A 23,239-nucleotide genomic window follows, 5' to 3' on the forward strand; every position below is an offset into this window, starting at 1 on the left:
TTTAAAGAATATCTGAAATATTATTTTTTAGTCTAATATGAATCAAAAATATAATTAAAGAAATTATTAATAACAATTATTTTAGAAATTAAATTATTACATCCTGGATTTCTGTAAACAGTAATGTCTTCGAAAAATTGTATTTCTAAAATTAAACCATTAGGTTAAGTTACTTTTTAAACAAGATTACCATCTAATGTATATAATTCTATAGTAGAGGTGAATAAGTAAACATACTTGTATTCTTCATCTATAGCAAATAAATAACTAGAATCTAGATATTCAGAAGTTATAGTCTAGAGAATTTATAAGCTACTCAAAGAATATATGTGGAACTCGGCGTTTTACATTTTGCAACCTAAAGTTGAGCCAGCTTTAATGCAAAATAAAGCTGCATTTGTTAAAATTGACTAGTCTTTGTTTTAAGAGATTTTTAGATTTAAATTTAGTGCAATAATACTGCTCCCATATACATAAATTGTTTGATTGCTAACAACAAAGCCTTATATAATTTGCTAACTATTAAACATAAAAACCTAATCATTCTAATAGTTTTTCAATAAAATATAATTTTTTTTAAGTGCAATTATTGAAGAATATTCATTCATTATAATAAATTATTCTATTGAATTTAGAGATTTTTCTATTTCTAAAATTTCTATCATTTCATTTGTAAATAGATTAAATACAACTATATTTTATTTTATAACAAAAAATAATCCTAATTCAAGACTCTGCTATACATCAATAATGTATTCTTATAAAATTTATTCTGCGTCACTGATACAGTAAATCTATTTGATCAAATTTTGTTTAATAAGGCTTAGAGCTAGTTTTCCAGTTTAATCTCCAGCTATCAAATAAGAATTATTTTATATTGCCTTATAATAACTAAATTATAAATCTTTAAATTATTAAATATCACCTACTACACTATTAGACATATTTATTCCCCATTAGAATGTTTCGATTTAACTATTTTGGCTACTATAAAAAATTAATTTTATTTCATAAAATGTTTAGTTGTTTTATACGTTAAAAATTTTAAATACTTTAAAAATACTTTGGCCTCCATTATTTTATATGCATATTTAAGAATTATTTTTAACTTTCGAAATTGCATATACTATATTTTAGAAAGTAGTTATATTTTTAAAAGCTTAGCCAAGAATAAAATAAAATTCATCCTCAGGATTTTATTCAACAAAGTTAATATCGATAGGTAAATTTAGGAGTATATTTGCGATTGCTAGATTTACTTAAAGAAATTCATTCAAAATCAGAAATTCATAACTTGCATTAAAAATAAGTATTTCAAATAAAGCATTTTTTAAATAATTTTTAGGATAATTTCTTATTTTAACTTACCATATTAAATATTTACTATTGTAGATATTTATGTAATTTAGTTTAGGACTCTAAGACAAAATATCTAATTAGTAAGAAATAATTTAATACTACTTCTAAATAATTATAAAATATTCTTATGTAAATTCTACCAATTTTATTTATTCTTAAAAGTTTTATGAGCAATCTTTTGTTATTAGATTATTATTCTAATCAATAATAGTTAGGCAATAATCAAAAACGAAGACTGCATAATTGCTTTGGATAGCAATTAATTTATTAATCTATTTCTAATTGACGAAATTCCATTAATTTTCTATAAAATGAGTAATTACATTATACCTTATGATACAACTCTCAAATAGTAATAATAAACTTACTTCAGTAAAGTAAATCATTTTTAAACAATTACCAATACCTTAAAATTGAATAGAATCAACTAATTTAACATTAAAATATTAGCTAGTATCCCATGTTTAAATTAAACCATTTATTGAACTAGCAGAAAGAAGTTGGTTATTATTAAATTATATGGAAACTATTTATTAAGTAAATTAGTTATTTTTCCTTTAAAAAGAATTTAAAATCATTTAAAAACTTAGTTCTATTGTTTAATCGTCAATATTTATATTATAGACATAAATATCTTTAAAATAAGAGTATATTTGAAATTAGTGAGTATCTAAATTGAGTTCTTCAGTGGAATTACTTATTTAAAGAATCATTAGATTTTAGGAGCTGTTGATTTGTTATTAATTAACTAGTTCGATCTAGCTAGATAAATTACTTTAATATTATGCAAAAGAGTAGAAAGCTAAAGTAGAGTTATCGTATAAAGTCGCTATAAAAGTATTATTCAATCTTTAAAATGTTAATAATTCCAATAGTTGAACCTCTTGCTATAAATCTATTTAAGCTTTTAATCCTAAAAAGTTATCTAAAATTAATATCTTAGTTTTTAGCCCAAGAAAAATGTTATAATAATTATTTTATTAATCAAGGATTAATTATTATGGGTAACTATCCAAATTAAGTGAATCACAATCAGTTTGATTAATTTTGATAAGATATTAAACTGAATTAGAAATTATAAAGTAATAATTAGTATTGGAAAATTGAGAAAAATCTTAAATTTAAATAGATGAGAATTAGCTGCATATAAAATCATTTGTGTAGTTTTGCATTTTTATAACAGAGTCATTTTCTTAAATTTAAATTATTTTAATTCCTTTTGAACTTGTTATAATTATATTTGAATTAAAAACAAATATCAATTCTTATTCACTAAATTTAATTTAGGAAAATTCATTATTAGTTTCAAACGAAGAGTTTTAAATATTGAAAATTTTTTTTATTATTAAAGTATTAGTGTCTTATCTAGATTTAGTTATTAAGTAAACCTTATTATTAAGTAGAAGTAACTAAGTAAATTTATCAAATTTTCCTACTGTTTCAATATAGCTCAAAATGGTATCACTTTATAACTGCAGTACTTAAATTGATTGATTATTATTGAACAAGAAAAAGTTATCTTCTAAAAAAAAAGCAAGCAGCGTGTTATCATAAAACTAAATACTTTTTAAAAGTTATCCATCAGATAAAGAAATTAAGTTTATCTTATCTTCATAGTAAACTAAGGCACTGTTTAAATTATACTGAGTTATTTTCAATATTTATTTCTACGAATCGATAGCATCAAGTGTGATTAAAGACTTTGAGCAAGGATATATTTATTAACATATATTTAGATTGTCATTAATCCAATATCCTTCATCACAAATAGACTAACATGATGATTAAGAGTAGCTAATTAGTGGATATTTTACTTACCAATATAAATTTTAATCGCACAGTTAATATACACATTAACCTAAACTTTAATCTAGTTCAAAATTTGGAGCGCACTATAGACAGGAGTCAAGCTAGTTGCAAATTTCGCATCCTATCTAGCATAATTAAGAGACTACAAATTATTATGATATAAAAATAAATAATAGATTGCTTATTTTCATGTTTTCTTAACTTTTGAATTAACAGTTTTTTGATTAATTTCAGAGTAGAATGAATGTAATATTGATTAATAAAGAATAATAATATGAATAACTAAAATTTTTATGTTTTAAAGTAAAATTTTTAATGAGGTGATTAATATTTCTTAAATTAATTAATAAATTAATTTGAAAAATATATTTTTTACTTACTATTTTGAGAAAAAAGATAATTTAAATAAACTCCAAATATCTTTGTATTATTAGAACATTTGTTTTATTTATTTATATAATGTATAATTGAAAAAAAGGAATTTAATAAAATAAAATAATACTTATTCATTATTCATAACAATCCATATTAATTTATAAAAAAACAAATATCCATTTTGCATTCTAATTCTTCCTCATCAAAAATTTCAAAATAAGTTTTCATTAAATAATAATGAATTAAAAATATATATTTTTAATAATATTTTTCAATGCTTTATTGTGAAAAATTAAGAAAGAAAATTATTTTATTGATTAATCATTAAATTCAATTAATCCCTGAGCTGGATTAAAACTATTAAAATGAATCATAATTTTTCTTTCTATTAAATCTTGCATCGTAAACCTCATCAACTATTTTTTTTTATCCATAATTTGAGAAAATTTCTGATTTAAAATTTAATTCATCTGAATTTACTCCTTACTATAAAATCATTTCCTCTAAATTTTAACCAATCCTATCCTTTTTTGGTATATCTATCAGTTCAAGATATTTCTGAAAAGGGGTTTCACTTTACTCTCTTTCTAATTTGATAATACCTTTTGATAATAAAAATTAATTATATTAATTTTATAGAAATAGTTACCTGGAGTTAGGTCTTTGAATTTAGATAGCTCATAAAGGGTAGAACGTTTAGATGATTATTTATTGATATTAGATAGCTTTGTTTTGATAATATCACTTTTTGTCTTTATTAATGGATCTAAATCTTTTAAAATATAATTAAAATTATTTGTATATTAGCTATAAAAATATAAATTACCTATATTGACTTAGTTAGAGTTTGGCTAGCATTTTTATTAAGTAACTTTTTCAATAGCTTGTAAAGAAACTATTAGACTTAAATTCTTTTGTAACCTTTTCCAACGAGTCAATACTTACCAATTTGAACTGTAGATTTTTATATATTTATTATAAATACTACGTGGGAGGATTTTGTATAGGAACTTATTAAAAAACCTTCCAACAAAAGTAAAAGGATTGTTTAATTTAAAAAAGATAATAATTAAAATGGTCATAAATATGACTATAAAATGCAAAGAGTAAATGATTCCAGATATAATACCAGATTTTATATCGATATTTATTATCGATAGCAGTGAATTCAAAATAATCATCTTGTTACAAAAAAGGTCAAATCTTTGTAAATTATTATTTCTTATTGGATTAAAGTACAATGTGAATTTAATATAAAAGAAGAGTAAGAAAATCACAATTTAGTAGCTAATAAATTATGATTAAGAGGTCAGAGTAAAAGCAACAATAATAATAACTCTTAAGTAAATTCTAATGAATTCCCAGTAATAAAACTTTTCTTTAAATTCTTGATAATAGTATCCAAAGTAATATAGAGTAATACACTTTTAGAGATTATTCTATCTTTTTTATAAGCGCTTAAATATTATAAACGGAAATAAACTCCAAGTTATAATTAAAGGTATAGACAATGGTAATATGAATGAATTATACTTAAAATTATTACATTTTATCATATAATCGGAAGTAACATATAGCTCAGATCCAATTAGAGTACAAGTTAGTTATTTACAAAAGAAATTAATTTAATCAGGCTGAAAGAAAACAAAAACAATATTCATTAGAGTAAATTTATGATACCTTTAAATTCCGAATAATTTTAGCTTTTCTAAAGAAAAAATTATTATAAATAATACCAACAAAATGGCTACCAACAAAGATACTTATATGACTTATGTAATACTAGCTTAACTGAATTGTCTAATATAATCTGAACTTATTAAGCAACTAATATTAACTGAAATTTTACTGATAGGATCACCCAAATAATCTGAAAAAGAAAGAAGTAAATCTGGTAAAAAGCTAAACTAAAAAGTCACCAGTGTAGAAGATATTTTAACATAATTAACTAATATTTTCATATAGACACTTGATTTATCTTTGATAGAGTTACTTGAAATTGAAATCAAATTTATTTTTCTTAAGTAGTAGCAGATGCAAGAATTGACAAATGAATTATAAAAAATTTGCATGCTGAAAATGAAATAAAATAATAAAAGTAAAATTGCTAGGATTATAGTAAATACCAAATATTTTATGTCACTACATAATTAGCATTTTGATTAGCCAAGATGAGATTAAGAAAAACGTTAACCTTTCCATAATTATCCTCCTAGATCACACATTTTACAAATAGGTCCCATATAACCACTAAGACAACCATTTTTACTTGTTTAATCTTATTCATCACATGCATTAAATAATATTGGACATTCAACAATATCTGTAGAGGTACTATTATTCCTCCAATAACCTTTTTTTAAAATAATTGTACTTTTTTAGCAAATTATAGCTGAATCTGGACACTTTTTGCACTCAGATTGATACACTTGTGGTTAAGTATTCAATGTGTTAGTTTCAGTCTTTGATATCTTTTCAGACCAAAGTTAATCTTTGGTAGGATCTGTTATTGAATAAGACCCTAAAGGACAAGGATAACAACTGTAAATATTATTTTCTAGCTATCTGACAACTTCTCCAGGGTAACATATTCTCATATGAATTTCTATATAAATTGGAAGCACGTTAATATTTGCTGGTATGTAGTATGGTATAATTTGTAAACTTGCTGTTTAGTTTGGCATACTTGAAATTTAAATTTATGTAAATATAAATTAATTATTTTAATCATAAAAATCAGAGGAAGTTATAATATTATGACCATTTATAAATAAATCCTAATTTTGTGTGTAAGATTATATTTTGAATTATATTTATCTCAGTTCATCCATAATTGGATCAGGATATTATTAAGAATAATATTTTTATACTTCAATCTTCAAATATGTTCCTTCAGCATCAATCAATTGAATAGATAGATTAATAGTACCACCACTTTAAAATTTGAAAATTTATAGAATTTATTAAAATTTTTATTAATCAGATTTATTCATTTCTTCATTCTTGATTATTTTGTAATCTATTTTTTATTGATCTGATTAATTCATATCAGAAGTTTAAGCAGAAATATCTTATATCACTCCTATAGTTGCGTTTTATAAAAAAGTTCCTACATTTTTTCCATATAACTATGCACTGTTATCAAAAATTAAATTTTTATAGTTAAAATTTAGAGATTAAAGTAAATTTAGTTTATTGTTTAAAAGTCTTATTCCTCCACCTATCAAAGCTTAATTTTTATTTATTTAAACTAAACTATCCATTTATATTTGTGCATCTACATTTTCAAAATAAATAGCTCCTCCACTTGCAAAAGCTTCATTATATTAAAATTTACTATTTTGTATTTTTAATGTATTTGAGCATTAAATTAAAGAAAGGGCTCCTCCATTTAGGCATGTGTTATTTTAGAAAATACTATTTTAAATTTACACGCTTTTAGATTAAGTTACCAACATATTTCCTTAGTTAATTTAATAGATGATCTTATTAAATATGCAATAAGAGCTTTAAACAGATATTAAAGATTAATTTTTGGAGGAAGAAATTTAATTTTATGCAGCATACAAGCTTGTAATGTTTAAGAAGTCGGTTTTTTAAATATACTAGATATCACTTTCTTAAAATACATTTGATGTGTAAATGAACTATAAGTTAAAATTTTGAGAAATAAATATATTTGAAAGAGTAGAATTTGTCACTCCAGTAATATTTAAAATATATTCATTTTAATTATTCGAAGCACTAGAGCAATTTATTATTGAGAGATTTTTTATTAATAGATTCTCAACTTTTTAAATACTAATTAAAGGATAAATATTTGAGTTTTAAATTGTCAAGTTTTAAATAGTCAAATTTTAAACATTAAATACTGAAATTAAACCACCAAAGCTTAAATTCAATAAATTATTATTGTCTATAACTAAATTATAGAGGTTGACTTCATCTACATTTTTAAAAGAAAACAAAAAACTAATTTCAGAGCTATTTTAACTAAATTTTCTTTGTAAATTTTTCAATTAAATTTAGTTGAAAACTATTTTTTTCATATTAAAAAATTAGAATGTTATATTATTGGTTATTTATTACAAAATTTGTATATTTTAAAAATAGATATTAGTGGAATTATTGTCAAAATTTATTAAATTTAGCTAATCCTAAAAGATGAAGCTAAAATCTCTTATTTATATTTATTACTTTTTGTATGAACTAAACGAGTCAGAATAAATTGAGAGTGAATTAAGCTCTTAGTTATTTTATACTTAAGCAGGGTAAACTTGAGTTAAGCTATTTAGTGTACTTTAAAAATTAATACTCCTTAAATCACTGACATTCAACAAAATATTCCAATAATTATTTAAGCTGTAATCTGTTACTGGAATCATAGATCTTTAAGATGGATCTGGAAATGATACAGGCTTAATTTTGTTCATATAAAATGAATTATCATAAAATGTGCTTACAGGCACTTCAATACTGCAAATATTATTTAGTGTTTAGATACTCTCATAAATTAGATTGTACTTCTACTCCAGTATTTGGTTAGAGGATAGTAAAAATACTTACATTATTTAATCAATATTTTAATTACTATTATCATTATTATTGATAGCATATGACATGAATGTAGGATTTTGTAGAAAAACTTGGTCCATTAAAACAGCTTCTTTTGAATTTTACTTTAATTAAAATAATTCATACTTACTTTAGCTTAAAATAACTAAATATTAGCTATTAATTTCAACAACTTCAACTATAATATCATTCTGATTATCCCTCCTTATTCTTTAAATGTATTAAAGAGTTATTCTATCATAGATCATAACATGGAAAGTAGTATAAACTAGTAAGTGGGATGAACTAATTTATAAAGTATTGTAATATATACCTGCTAAAGATATTATTTAGAGCAAGTTTCCTGATAAATCAAACACTCGCAATACTTTTTCTCCTATAAAATTCAAAAAAAATCTAGTATTTTATTCATCTACATCGAAGATCATAACATTTAGCTCTTAAATTGTCTTGTAAGTATTTAAGCTATTAAATTAAATTATTTATATAAAGCTCTGGTCCTTAAGATTAATTTTGAAAATTCCCTGTGTACTACTGAAGCAAGCCCATAAATCTGTCGAAGTTTCTGCCAAGTATGCTATTTCTAAACCAAAGTATTACTATCCTTACTATTTAGAGACTAAGCTAATAATATACTATTGATAAGTGTTTCTGTTGTAAATTATTATATCTCCATTACTTAAACCAAAATAAACATTTGGTGAGGTAGTAGAACAAATTTTTTTGATTACTCTGGACTGAAAGTCTTATAAATTTATTTTACCTAAAGTGATTTTATTCATAAAATCATAATGGCTAATTAATCCATCTTTAGTTAAAAAGACATCATTACAGATAAATGAAGAAAAAAGACTACTTAAAGCAACAGTTTATTTTTAATTTTACCATAGGTTCAAATTTGACAAAGAGTTTTGATCAAAATTATTAAAAATAATAAAAGACTGAGAAAGTGCTATGATTAGTAGTTTCAGGTTTTAAATGTAATTAATACTTTGAATTTCTTCATTGAGCTGATAAAAATACTCAAACTCAGTATTTTAATATTTATAAACCAATCCTTAATCTCCAGCGACAATAAAAGCAATACTTGTTTAATCTTAGCTACCTTAAGTAGAATCTGATATCTATGCAAACAATTATTTCTTGTCTGTTCTAAATCTTATTAATTAATTAGTTAAATCTCCATAACAAAGATTGAAAACTTAAGTTTAAGAGTAAACTAGTAAGTTATTATTTTGAAAATCTAAAGAGAATCCTACGAAACTATAAATTGAATATTAATCATATTCAACAAACTTTGTTGTTGTCTATGAAAGAAACTAACCTTGATAATCTATAGTTTAAAAATTTCCAGTTTAATCTAAAAGCATGAATAGATTTTAATCTTTATCATATGCATAACCTACACCATTTGAAGGTTAATTTTATGTAAATTAATTTTTAAATGACATAACTAAAAGCAAAGTATCTAAATTAACTGTAAAAATTTAAGCAAATCTTATAACAGACACTTAAAATACTAATTAATTTAACTCAGGTATAAATCCTGTATTTAAAATAGCTGCTCCTCCTGGGCTTAGAATCTCTCCTCGATAATTAAATGTTTTTCTGTCATATATAAATATATCTAATATTTTAAATAGATAAAAACATTAAATAATTTGAAGTAAAAAAAAAATATATTAATAAAAAATTAGTTTTGTATTAATTTACTTGTAGATGTTACAGAGATATCATTAGTAAATACTTATAATGCACTGATTTATGTATTAATCTAAGAAATATACATCTAAAAATTACCATTAAAGCTGTATACTTCAATATTAGATGAATAAAGAATAATTCTCTGATAAAGGTTATCTATTTAAAACCTATAATTGTTATCTAAGAAACGCTACTACAAAGTGGTTATGGGATTCAGGTTATTTTTGTCAAAAATTGTAATTATTGATGATGCTTTTTTACAAATCAATCCAATTTAGCTTAAAATACAATTTTAAACTAAGCTTTTATCTGAAGACTATTTTAAAGAATATTTTTCAGTCAAATCAAAATCTAAAATAGAAATGCTAGATCCAAATAAATAGATGTTGTTGTTATCTATTAAATAATTAGTAATTTAAAGAAAATTAGTATAATAATATACTTAGTTTTTTTAATAATTTTTTGCAAATAATATATTTTGTTTAATACAAATAATTATATTCTACTAATCTAATATTGAAAACTATTAAATTGGTTAACTAGGATTTTACTTTACTTCTAAGATTTCTATTAATTCGTTCGTTAATATTTTAAATACATAAATATTTGATTTTATTATAAAATACTTTTAAAGTATCAAGCTTTAATACACTCCTTAAATAAAATCATTTTATAATATTTCAGAAGGACTTAGATTATATACTTTTGTATAAATTTATTTTCTTGTTGCATCAACAGTCATCAAACCATTTTAATCACCAACCATGTAAAATTGATCTTTTTTAAAAAGCTTAAAATTATTAGTTAATACATTTTAAGATAAATAATTTGATCCAAAAAAATTATCTAAGCTTTACATATTATAGTAAAACGTTTATATTGCAGTTTTTTAATTCATTAATAAAACAGTTTTGAAATTGTACCCAAGTGAGCCATTTTCTTTGTTTAAATCTTTCTATACAGGAAAAAAATAATTAAAGGCACGTTATTAAATAACTTAAAAGATATTTGTATAGTTCTTAAATAAGGCATATGCTTAATATTTATAATCAGCAGAACTTTAGCTAGTAATCCCTCCTATTATATAAAGATTATCATCTGGATCACTATTCATAAAAGATATATCTATTGCAGTAGAAAGTAGGATATTATAATATGATTTTATAGGCTTTAAATCCTAAGAAAATATAATAAAGGATTAATCAGAAAAATATGATACTATTTCGAATATAATATTGTTTGCTTATTAATAGCTTTATGGAAAATTTCTTATTTTCCAAATTTATATTTAAGCCATACTTAAATATGTTACTTTTTGATTCAATTGGTTGTTTAGTACCTAGAAAATTGTAAAAGAATAAGCCTTTTACACAACCAAATTCATACTTGGGTCAAGTTTTGCTTGAACAATAGTATCATCGAAAAATGAGCTACAATCTTAGAAGAGAAGCTAAAAGTTTTAGTCAAATGCTTTAAAGCAAGAATCGTATAAGAGATATGAAATTCCATTAACTGGCAATATAAATTAATTTGTCATTTTAGATTATTGATTGACAAAATTCCAAGTGTTCAAAATTCTAGAATAAACTGCATCAAAAGCTATTATACTTGTTTAAAATAGAATTAGAACATAATTATTTACTAAATATTGAATAGATTTGCATAATCCTTGATTGTTTATGAAAGTTGAATCCAAAAGCTAAGGTTTCGATAAAATAGAGTAATCCCAAGTCATTATCTGCCCATTTGTTGAACAGTATGTAACTATATTGTTTGCATCATTAATATCTACAGAAGCCACGCTAGACTACATTTCATTAATTTTTCTTTAAATTGGCTTTAAAAAATACTAATTTGTAAGAATTAATTAGTTACTGTTAGTTATGTTTAGAGATATTGATTATAAATATTTAGAATAAGCAATTATTTACACTTGTTTTAGTTAATTGCTATTATCTATTATTTAGCTAATAAGTACTAAATTTGTTGGATTGAATGTATTCAATTTAAACTAATTCAATTACTGTTATTTGAAATTTTATAAATCTAAACTTAAAAAATTCAAATTTGATGAACTATCAAGAACAGCTAAAATAATGTTTGAGTTAAAAGCTGAAATGGTAAGAAAATCAACAATATCTAGTTAATTTTATATTTAGGAAACTTAAGATAAGTGATCATTCAAAATAAGGATCATATTTTAAAGTTGCAAAAAGTAAAAATTCAATGGTGAAGAAGAAAATATTTTAATTTAAGAGCAAGGTTATGGAATTTAAAATACTTAGCAGGAGGATTAATCTAATATTAAATAATTATTATTATCATTTATTATTACTAAAAATTATTAGTTATCTAACTTCAGCGCTTGCTTAAAATTGATATCTTTTAAATTTGAGCATTAGTAATAGCCATTAGAATAATTTGAAGTGATTAAATTATTTTTGTTATTAATTAAAAGTTATTGAATACAAATACCTTATGGGGAGGCCAATAAAACAAAATCATTTAAAAAGTAGTAACTTTTATTATTTTATAAATCGAACCAAATAGTTGGTGGTTTCAAAACAAAGCTTTTTTGATTAAGATCTAACATTAAAGTGGCATAAGTTTTTTTCTTTTTACTGTCTTAAGTAATAATAAGGCCATAGTTTCCCTTCACAGAAATGATTTTAATTTCTTAATCGATATTACCTTATAAAGCCCAATCAAATAATTCAGTTATGTTTTGCTAAAGATTCCATCTTACAACTTTCTTATCATTCTAAAATAAGTAAAAATTATCATTATAATATTACACATATTAAATGTTTTGTTAGAAAGGAATGCTTTACACAAACATACCAGTTGATTTAAGCTGTATATTAATATATTAGGAGTATAATAAAATAAAGTATTATTCTTAGTAGGATAACACCAAGTTTATATTTTCGCTTTGCTAACTAATACCTGTGAGAGAGCTATATGTTAGGGAGCATTTGTTTAAATTCATGCATAACTTAGTATGGTTATCTCCTAAGTAACCTTAATCGCAGATTGATTAACAAACTCCTGATTTATAATTACTTTTCTCCTAAAAGTATAAATATTATTCGCAATCCTTAAAAATGCAAACTCCTAATTCTTAATCTAATTAAAAATCTTGTTCACACTAAATACAAAAATTCTAATTGTTGCATTAATTGCAACCTTATGGACAGGCTAAAGATTGTTTAAATAGCTGCGTTGCTGCTATAATTATAAAGAAATAAAGCAATATCATTTAATTAAATTTTAGTTGAGAAAATCTTATTTATTTCAATTTATTATCCACAATTTTTGTTTATTTTCAATTAAAAATAAACTTAGTTTCGTAATACAAATACATATTTCGTTTCATCAAAAATAATTTACATAGCAAATAATATTTGAAAGAGTTCTTTTTAAAAAACATTCACTAAACAAACAAATTTATTTATTATTGAAACCCATCAAATAATAATTTATTGTACTTTTATTTCGTACTGCAATTCTTAAATCAAAATATCTTAAAAAACTTGGATACAAATTTAAATTAATTTTCTTCTTTTTCTTTTGATAATTCTTATATTAAAATCTAATGGATAAAGATATTAGATAGTAAACTTTCTCATATTTTAAAAGCCTATTTACAAAGATAGATTAGAAGTGATAAAATATTAAAAATAAATAAAGTAAATAATAATTTTTTTAAAGATATTCTTATTACACTATAATATATTTTTAAATAAAAAATTTTGTATTATTTTTATAAAAAAATATTTTATTATAATTAAAGTAAAAATTAACTATCAAATATTTAGGATATTTTAAAATAAGATATTTATTGTCATTAATAAAAATAAAATATATATTTTGATAAATTTTTATATTCGGTTATTGTAGTTAAAAATGAAGCAAATATGTTAAGCTATTCAAAATAAATTGATAAAAAAATAATCAAAATTTAATTTATATATTTGAAGATACAGATATGATAAGAATAATTATTATACTATATAAACTACATTGATTCAAATATCAGAGTTAGAATTATAAGTAAATTATATTTTGATCAAATTTTATTTTTATTATCAGATTTTCTATTAAAATCAAGATTTTTTTTCACTTTAAACTGGGTTTCATAATTTTAATCTAAAGTCTTATTTTACACATTACTTTGATATAATTCTGATTAGAAGTTTATTTCATCTACTTGTTCGGCTTGCTAAGAGTAATCATCATTCAAAAATTAATCATTATAATCACTTTTGTTTCCATTTATTAGCTAAATCTCATTATTTTTACTGTTTTCACTCTAATTTTTTGCTAATTATATAAAATCTATTTCTGATAAAATTATATTATTTTTATGTTTTGATAAATAAAATATATTTAATTAATTAATTAATTACCTTCTGTTTAATCTTTACATTTCGAGTGCTCTTGAATGTAAGAACGCTGAACTTGATTAATAAGAGATATTTTTTATATTACGTTGCTTTTCAAGTTCATCACAGTATCAAATGCTTTTATTAAGAAATAAGATAAAATTATATTTTATTAATGAATTAATTTTTAATTACTCTAGTTGAGTTAATTTTATTTAAGCTAAGATTTTTCCTATGTGACTTTTTCTATGGCTTGTAATTACACAATTAGATTTAAATTTTTTTGTATTTTCTTCCAAAGAGTGTATATTTTCCAATTAGTAATCTAAGATTTTAAATATTTACTATAGATAGATCTTGGGAGGATTACTGAGAGAATCTTTCTAAAACATTTACCAACATAAGTTAAAGGATTATTTAACTTAATAAAAATAATTGCTAATACAATCATAAATATAAATACTAGATGAAGACAGTATATTATTCCTGATATTGCATATGATTTTATTTCTGTATTTATTGTGGATAACAAAGAATTTAATATAATAACTTAGTAGCAAAAGAGGTCGAATCTCTATAAATTATTACTTCTTATTGGGTTAAAATATAGTGTAAACATAATATATAAAAAAAGTATGAAAATCACAATTTAGTAGCTAATAAAGTAAGATTAAGAGGTGAGAGTAAATGCAACAACAACAATAACTCTTAAATAGATTCTTATGAATTCCCAGTAATAGTACTTTTCTTTAAATTCTTAATAGTAGTATCCAAAGTAATATAGGGTAAAACAGGTTTAAAGTACTTTCGATTTTTTTTACAAAAGCTTAAATATTATAAATGGAAACAAACTCCAAATTAATATTAAAGGTATAGCCAAAGGATATGTAAATGAATTATAGTCTGGATCATTACATTTAATTGTCAAATCAGAAGTTACGTACTTTTCAGATCCAAATTGGGTACATGTTAATTATTTAGAAAAGAAATTAATTTAATCAGGTTGAAAGAAAATAAAGATAAAGTTCATGAGAGTAAACTTGTGATACTTTTTAATTCCAAAAATCTTTAACTTTTCTAATATGAAAACTATTCCAAGTAAGACTATTAAAAATAGCAGTGGTAAAAAGGCTTAAAACACTTATATAACGTGAGCTTATCCAAATTATTTGATAAAGCTCAAACTAACTACACAATTTATGCTTACTATCACTTAGGAGTTAGGATCTCCAATATAATTTGGTAAAGAAGATAGCAAATCAGGTAAAAAGCTAACCTACATAGATACTAAAACAGAAGATATTTAGATATAATTAATTAATATTTTTAAGTAAAAGCTTGATTAGTCTAGAATCGCATGCCTCGATATTGGTAGCATTTTTATTTTTCTTAAGTAGTAGCATAGGCATGAATGAACAAAAGAGTTAAAAAAAAGGATCATACTTAATATGAAATAGCACAGCAAAATAGCAACTGCTAGCAAGATAAAAAATATTTAGTAGTTTATATCATTGCATAACTCACATTTCAACTAATTTATAAAAGACTATGAGAAACGTTAACCATCCCATATCTAACCACTAACATCACATGCTCTGCAAACAGGTCCCATATAACCTTTAAGACAACCTTATTTGCTTGAACTGTTTTAATCATCACAAGCGTTAAATAATGTAGAGCATTAAATAATATCAGTAGATGTATTATTCTTCCTCCAGTAACCAGTTTTTAAAATTAATGTGTTATTTTAACACACAAAAGCTGAATCTGGACACTTTTAGCATTCAGATTAGTAAACATTTGATTATAAACTCTAATTTGTCATACTAAAAGGGGTATTTGATATTTATTCAAACCAAAACTCATCCTTAGTAGGATCTGTAATGGAATAAGAACCATAAGGACAAGAATAACAACTATAAATATTATTTTCTAACTGTTTTACAACTTCTCCAGGGTAACATATTCTCATATGGATTTCTATGTAGATTGGAAGAACATTGATATTTGCTGAAATGTAGCTTGGAATAATTTATAAGCTAGTTGTCTAGTTTGGCATACTAGAAATCTGAATTTAAGTAAATACAAACTGGTTATTTAAATCATCAAAATCAGAAGAAGTTATAATATTATGCCCATTAATTAATATATCTTAGCTAAGTACATAAGATTATATTTTAAATTAAATCTATTTTAATTCGCTCATTATAGAATTAGGGTATTACTGTAAATTATATTTTTATATTGAAAATTTCAAGTATGTTCCTTCTGAGTCAACCATTTTAACACAAAAGCTTATCATACCACCACTCTAAAATTTAAAAATTTATAGAATTTATTAAAACTTTTCTTAATCAGACTTTTTCATATCTTCATTCTATATTATATTGTAATTTATTTTTAATTAATCTGATTGTAAATTATCTGAAGTCTTTGAAGAACTGTCTTATATTACACCTACAGTTGCATTTTATAGGAAGGTTCCTACATTTTTTCCATACAGTTATGCATCATTATCAAAAATGATGTTTTTGTAGTTAAAATTCAGAGATTAAAGCAGATTAAGCTCAGTATTTAAAAGTCTTAATCCTCCACCAATCAAGGCTTAATTTTTATTTATTTAAACTAAACTATCCATTTATATTTATGCATCTATATTTTCTAAATAAATAGCTCCTCCACTTGCATAAGCTTCGTTATATTAAAATTTACTATTTTTTATTTTTATTATACTTGAGCATTATATTAAAGAAAGGGCTCCTCCATTTAGGCATAAATTATTTTAGAAAACACTATTTTCAATCAATAAGCTTTTAGATAATGTTATGAATACATTTCCTTAATTATATTAGTAAGTAAAGTTATTAAATATACAAAAAGAGCTTTAAACAGATATTAAAGATTAACTTTTGGAGTAAGATATTTAATTTAATACACTATATAGGCTATCAATCTTTAATATGTCAGTCTATTAAATATACTAGATTCCATCATCTTGAAATATGTTAGAAGTGTAAATGAACAGTAAGTTATAGTTATGAGAAATATTTATATTTGAAAGAGTAGTATTAGTCACTCCAGTAATATTTAAAACATATTCATTTAAATTATTAGAAGCATTAGTACAATTTATTATTGAGAGATTATTTATTGAAAGATTTTCAACTTATTAAATTCTAATTAAAGGATAAATATTTGAATTTTTAATTGTTAAATTTTTAATTACCAAATATTTAGCATTTATGGCTGAAATTAAACCTATAAAGCTAAGATTCTGTAAATTACTGTTATCTAAAACTAAATTGTAAATGTTTACATATTCTACATTTTCAAAAGAAAAGAAGTAATTTTACTTTTGAAAATTTGGATTAAATTACCTTTATAAATTCTTTAGATATATTTAATCAAAAACTATTTTGCTCATGTTAAAAAATTGAAAGGTAATATTGTCTGTTACTTATGATTCTATTTAAATGTTATTAAAAGTAATGTTTAACGAATTTTCATAAAAATTTATTGATTCTAATTATTTTTAAAAGATGAAGCGAAAATCTCTTATCTATACTTCTTACTTTTTATATGAAGTAAATGTGTCAGAATAAATTTAAAGTGGATAAAGATCTTAGTTATTTGATACTAAAGACGTTTAAACAGGGTAAACTTGAGTTAAACTATTCAGTGTACTTTAAAAATTAATAGCCCTAATATCATTTCCATTTAATAAAATATTCCAGTAATTATTTAAACTATAATCTGATACTGGAATCATAGATCTTTAAGAAGGATCTGGAAATGATACAGGCTTAATCTTACTCATAGAAAATGAAACATCATAAAATGAACTTACAGAAACATCCATGCTACAAATCTTATCTTTTGTTTAGATACTCTCATAAATAAGATTGTATTTCTGCTCGAGTACTTGGTTAGATGATAATAAAAATATTTACATTATTGAATTAATATTTTAATTACTATTATCATTATTATTGATAGCATATGACATGAATGTAGGATTTTGTAGTAAAACTTGGTCCATTAAAACAGCTTCTTTTGAGTTTTACTTTAATTAAAATATTTCATACTTACTTTAGCTTAAAATAACTAAATATTTGCTATTAATTTCAACAACTTCTACTATAATATCGTTATGATTATCCCTCCTTATTCTTTAAATGTATTATAGAGTTATTCTATCATAGATCATAACATGAAAGGTAGTATAAACTAGTAAATGGGATGAACTAATTTATAAAGTATTATAATATATACCTGCTAAAGATATAATTTAGAGCAAGTTTCCTGATAAGTCAAACACTCGCAATACTTTTTCTCCAATAAAATTCAAAAAAAATCTACTATTTTATTCATCCACATCGAAGATCATAACATTTAGCTCTTAAATTGTCTTGTAAGTATTTAAGCTATTAAATTAAATTATTTATATAAAGCTCTGGTCCTTAAGATTAATTTTGAAAATTCCCTGTGTACTACTGAAGCAAGCCCATAAATCTGTCGAAGTTTCTGCCAAGTATGCTATTTCTAAACCAAAGTATTGCTATCCTTACTATTTAGAGACTAAGCTAATAATATATTTTTGATAAGTGCTTCTGTTGTAAATTATTATATCTCCATTACTTAAACCCAAATAAACATTTTGCGAGATAGAAGAACAAATATTTTTGATTATTCTGGATTGAGGATCTTATAATTTTATGGTACTTATATACTTTTAATTTAAAAAATCATAATGGTTAATTAATCCATCTTTAGTTACAAACACGTCTTCACATATGAATAAAGAAAATAGGCTATTTAAAGCAACAATTTATTGTTAATTTTACCATGGATTCAAATTTGCCAAAGAGTTTTGATCAAAATTATTAAAAATAACAAAAGACTGAGAAAGTGCTATGATTAGTAGTTTCAGGTTTGAAATGTAATTAATACTTTGAATTTCTTCATTGAGTTGATAAAAATACTCAAATGCAGTATTTTAATATTTATAAAGCAATCCTTAATCTCCAGCGATAATAAAAGCAATACTTGTTTGATCTGAGCTACCTAAAGTAGTATCTGATATCTAGGCAAACAATTATTTCTTGCTTGTTCTTAATCTTATAACTTAATTAGTTAAATCACCATAACAAAGATTGAAAACTTAAGTTTATGAGTAAACAAATAAGTTATTGTTTTGAAAATCTAAAGAAAATCCTACAATGTTATATGCTGAATATTAATCATATTCAACAAATTTTGTTGTTGTCCATGTAACAAACTAAGCTTGATAATCTATAGTTTAAAAACTTCCTGCTAAATCTAAAACAATGAATAGATTTTAATCTTTATCATATGAATAGCTTGCAATAACTGATGGTTAATTCTATGTAAATGTATTTTTGTACTGCATAACTGTTTATAAATTATCTAAACTAATAGTGAAAATTTAAGCAAATCTTATAACAGCTAGATAAAATACTAATTAATTTAGTTCAGGTATAAATCCTGTATTTAAAATAGTACCTCCTCCTGGACTGATAATTTATCCTCTATAATTTAAAGTTTTTCTGTCATAAATAATAATACCTATTTTATAAAATTGAAAAATAAATATATTAAGTTAATTTTAATTTATTTACTTGTTGATGTTACAGAGATGTCATTAGTAAATATCTATAATGTACTGATTTATGTATTAATCGATGAGATATACATTTAAAAATTACCATTAAAGCTATATACTTCGATGTTAGACGAGTAGAGAATAATCCTCTGATATAAGTTATCTATTTCAAATCTATAATTGTTATCTAAGAAGCGCTACTACAAAGTGGTTATGGGATTGAGGTTATTTTTATCAAAAATTATGATTGTTGCTGATTATTTTTTACAAATCAATCCAATAGAACTAAATGCACATTGCTACACTAGGCTATTATCTAAGGTATTCTTTTAAGAATATTTTTCAGTTAAATCTAAACCTAGTATAGAAACATTAGATCCGTATAAATAGATGTTGTTACTATCTACTAAATAATTAGTAATTTAAGAAAAGTTGGTATAATAGTATACTTTATTAATTTTATAGTCCTTCACAAATAATATATTTTGTTTTATACAAATAACAATATTATACTAATCTAATATTGAAAAATATTTAATTGGTTAGCTAGGATCATTCTTAACTTCTAAGATTTCTATAAATTCATTTGTGAGTAGTTTGTAGACTTAAATATTTGATTTTATTATAAAGAATTTTTAAAGCACTAAACTTTAATAAACTCCTAAAATAAAATCTTTTGATTGAATATCTTAAGGGCTTAAATTATAAACATTAGAGTATACTTTTCTCCTCGTACCATCTATAGTCATCAAACCATATTGATCTCCAAACATGTAAAATTAATCTTTTTTTATTGTTTGGAAAACATTCATATATACATATTAGTTTAAATAATTAGTACTATAAAAGTTATCTTAGTTTTACATATTATAGTAAAACGATTAAACCACAGTTAAATAACTCAAATCAACTACTGCCTTAAACGTATATGCTACAGCTCCATTACCTTAGTTAATATATTTATATACAGAAAAAAGTTTATTTAAACCACTTTACTAAGTTACTGAAAAAATGGTTGTTTAATTCTTAAACAAAGCAAATGATTGATATTTAAATGATGCTGACTTTTGGCTATTAACTCCTCCTACTACATAAAGATTATCGTATGGATCATCAGACACAAAATTAATGTCAATCGCAGTTGAAATAAGAATATTTTAATATGATTTTATTGGTTATAAATCTTAAGAAAATATAGTAAGGGATTAATCAGAAAAGTATGAAATAATTTCAAAGGTAATATTGTTCTCATCTTGATAGCTTTATGGAAAATTTCTTATCTTCCAAATTTATATTTAAGCTATGCTTACATAGGCGCCTGATAGATTCAATTTATTGTTTAGCACCTTGAAAACTGAAAAAGAATAGGCCTTTTACACAACTAAATACATACTAGGGTCTAGTTTTGCTTGAATAATAACATCATCTAAAATTGGGTTACAATCTTAGAAAATCTGCTAAAAGTTTTAATCAAATGCTTAAAAGCAAGAATCGTATAAGAGATATGAAATTCCATTAACAGGTAATATATATCTATTTGTCATTTTAGATTATGCATTATTGAAAGTCCAAGTATTCAAAATTTTAGAATGAACTGCATCATAAGCTATAATACTATTAGAAAATAGTATTAAAGCATAATTATTAATTAAATACTAAATAGATATGCACAATCCTTGGTTATTAATGATAGTTGAATCCACAAGCTTAGGTTTTATTATTATAGAATAATCCCATGTCATTATCTACCCATTTGTTGAACAAAAAGTAACTAGATTATTTACTTCGTTTGTATCTAGAGAAGTTATACTAGATTACATATCTGTAAGTTTTCTTTAAAACGGCTTTAAAAAGTACTAGCTTGTTAAAGAAAGAGAGTTTTAATTATTTCTGTTTAGTGTTATAGATTATAATTATTTAGAATAAGCAATAATTTGCATTTGCTCAAGTTAATTATTGTTATCTATAATTTAGTTAATAAGCATTAAACTGGTTGGATTAAATTAATTCAATTTATATTAATCTAATTATTAGTATTGCAAATTCTATAAATCTAAGCTGAAGAAATTCAAAATTGATAAATCATCAAGAACAGCTAAAATCATATTTAAGTTAGAAGTTGAAATAGTAAGAAAATCAACTATATTCGCTTAAATTTGAATGCGCGCAAATTAAGTTAAATCTGTATTTAAGCCAAGTACGATTGTTTAAAGTTGTAAAAAGTACATATTTGATGTTGAAGTAGAAGCGATCTTAACTTTGGAGCATGGTTATGGAATTTGAAATATTTTGCAAGAATTTTAATCTAAAATTAAATACTAAGGTTAGGTATTCAATATTATCATATTTTATTTATCATTTAAGTTCAATACCTTTAAAATGCTTATAGAATTTAATTCTTTGCAATAATTTTAATTTGATTAATTTTGAGTGTTTAAATTATTATTCTAATCTATGTAGAATTATGAAACATTAATTCCGTTAGATTAGTTAGATGTGGTAATTAAAATTAGATCATTAAAAAAATAATAATCCTAATTATTTAATTAATTTATTTTAATAGTTGAAGAATATTACACAAAACTTTATTAAGTCAAATCTAACAACAAAGTTGCATAGATTATTGATTTTTTCTTGTCAAAAGTGATAACAATTCCAAATTAATAATTGAGAGAAATAATTTGTGTACTTTAATCTATATTACCTGATAAAGCAAACTTGAATAGTTCTGTACTATTGTTCTAAATGTTCCATTTTACTACTTTGTTGTCATTTTAAAATATGTAGAAATTATCTTGGAAGTATTCTACATACTCTAAATTCTGCTAAAAAGGAATATTTTGCACAAATCTCCCTGTTGATTTAAGCTATTTGCTGATATATGTTGAATAGACTATGATAAAATATTAATCTTAGTAAGGCAAAACCAGTTTAATGGTTTCGCTTACCTAGCTAATACCGGTCTGAGAGCTGTATGTTAATGAACACTAGCTAAGATTAATGCATAAATTTGTTTTACTATCACCTTGATATCCTTAATCGCAAATAGCTTGACAAACTGCTGGTTACTAGTTACCTTTATTTTATAAGTATAAGTATGATTCACAACCTGTGAAAATGCAAACTCCTAATTCTTAATCTAATTCAAAATTTTGCTCGCACTATTAGCAAATATTTTATTCGTTGCAATTAGTACAACCTGTTGGACACGCAAATAAGCTTTTAAAAAGCTACAAAGCAACTAATGCTACAAAAAATTAATATGCTTTCATATTACAAAGTCTAGTAGAATATTGTCTTTTTTATTATACTTCAACTATTCGTTTTAATTTTTTTTTTTTAAATTATATTGTTGTTATTATTTATTGTTTTAATATAAATGTTTTTAAAAATTATAGAAAGTTTAAAT

The 23,239-nt window shown here is 22.8% G+C and overlaps 4 protein-coding genes across 4 annotated transcripts; 1 reads left to right on the top strand and 3 right to left on the bottom strand. All coding sequences in view use genetic code 6, as the record gives it.

The window, feature by feature from the left end:
- Positions 1-123: 123 nt before the first annotated feature.
- On the top strand, positions 124-486 carry TTHERM_000146187 (hypothetical protein; the record flags this gene model as incomplete). The annotated part of the gene is made up of 1 exon (XM_012796370.1): positions 124-486. The coding sequence occupies one exon, from the start codon at positions 124-126 to the stop codon at positions 484-486; it is 363 nt and encodes a 120-aa protein (XP_012651824.1).
- Positions 487-3,828: 3,342 nt separating this feature from the next.
- TTHERM_000146188 (transmembrane protein, putative) lies at positions 3,829-7,001 on the bottom strand (the record flags this gene model as incomplete). The annotated part of the gene is made up of 5 exons (XM_012796371.1): positions 3,829-4,145; positions 4,193-4,315; positions 4,370-4,986; positions 5,224-5,251; positions 5,327-7,001. The coding sequence occupies 5 exons, from the start codon at positions 6,999-7,001 to the stop codon at positions 3,874-3,876; spliced, it is 2,715 nt and encodes a 904-aa protein (XP_012651825.1). The 3' UTR covers positions 3,829-3,873.
- A 760-nt stretch (positions 7,002-7,761) lies between these two features.
- On the bottom strand, positions 7,762-11,635 carry TTHERM_000146189 (hypothetical protein; the record flags this gene model as incomplete). Its single annotated transcript, XM_012796372.1, has 5 exons — positions 7,762-7,830; positions 7,920-9,745; positions 9,832-10,218; positions 10,312-10,999; positions 11,135-11,635. The coding sequence occupies 5 exons, from the start codon at positions 11,633-11,635 to the stop codon at positions 7,762-7,764; spliced, it is 3,471 nt and encodes a 1,156-aa protein (XP_012651826.1).
- A 2,256-nt stretch (positions 11,636-13,891) lies between these two features.
- Positions 13,892-23,102, bottom strand: TTHERM_00146190 (transmembrane protein, putative; the record flags this gene model as incomplete). The annotated part of the gene is made up of 4 exons (XM_001011258.2): positions 13,892-14,166; positions 14,232-14,345; positions 14,403-19,793; positions 19,847-23,102. 4 exons carry the CDS (start codon positions 23,100-23,102, stop codon positions 13,892-13,894), a joined length of 9,036 nt encoding a protein of 3,011 aa, XP_001011258.2.
- Positions 23,103-23,239: the final 137 nt, after the last annotated feature.

The sequence above is a fragment of the Tetrahymena thermophila genome (assembly GCF_000189635.1).
Source record: "Tetrahymena thermophila SB210 genomic scaffold scf_8254747, whole genome shotgun sequence".
Classification (NCBI taxonomy): Eukaryota; Ciliophora; class Oligohymenophorea; order Hymenostomatida; family Tetrahymenidae; genus Tetrahymena; species Tetrahymena thermophila.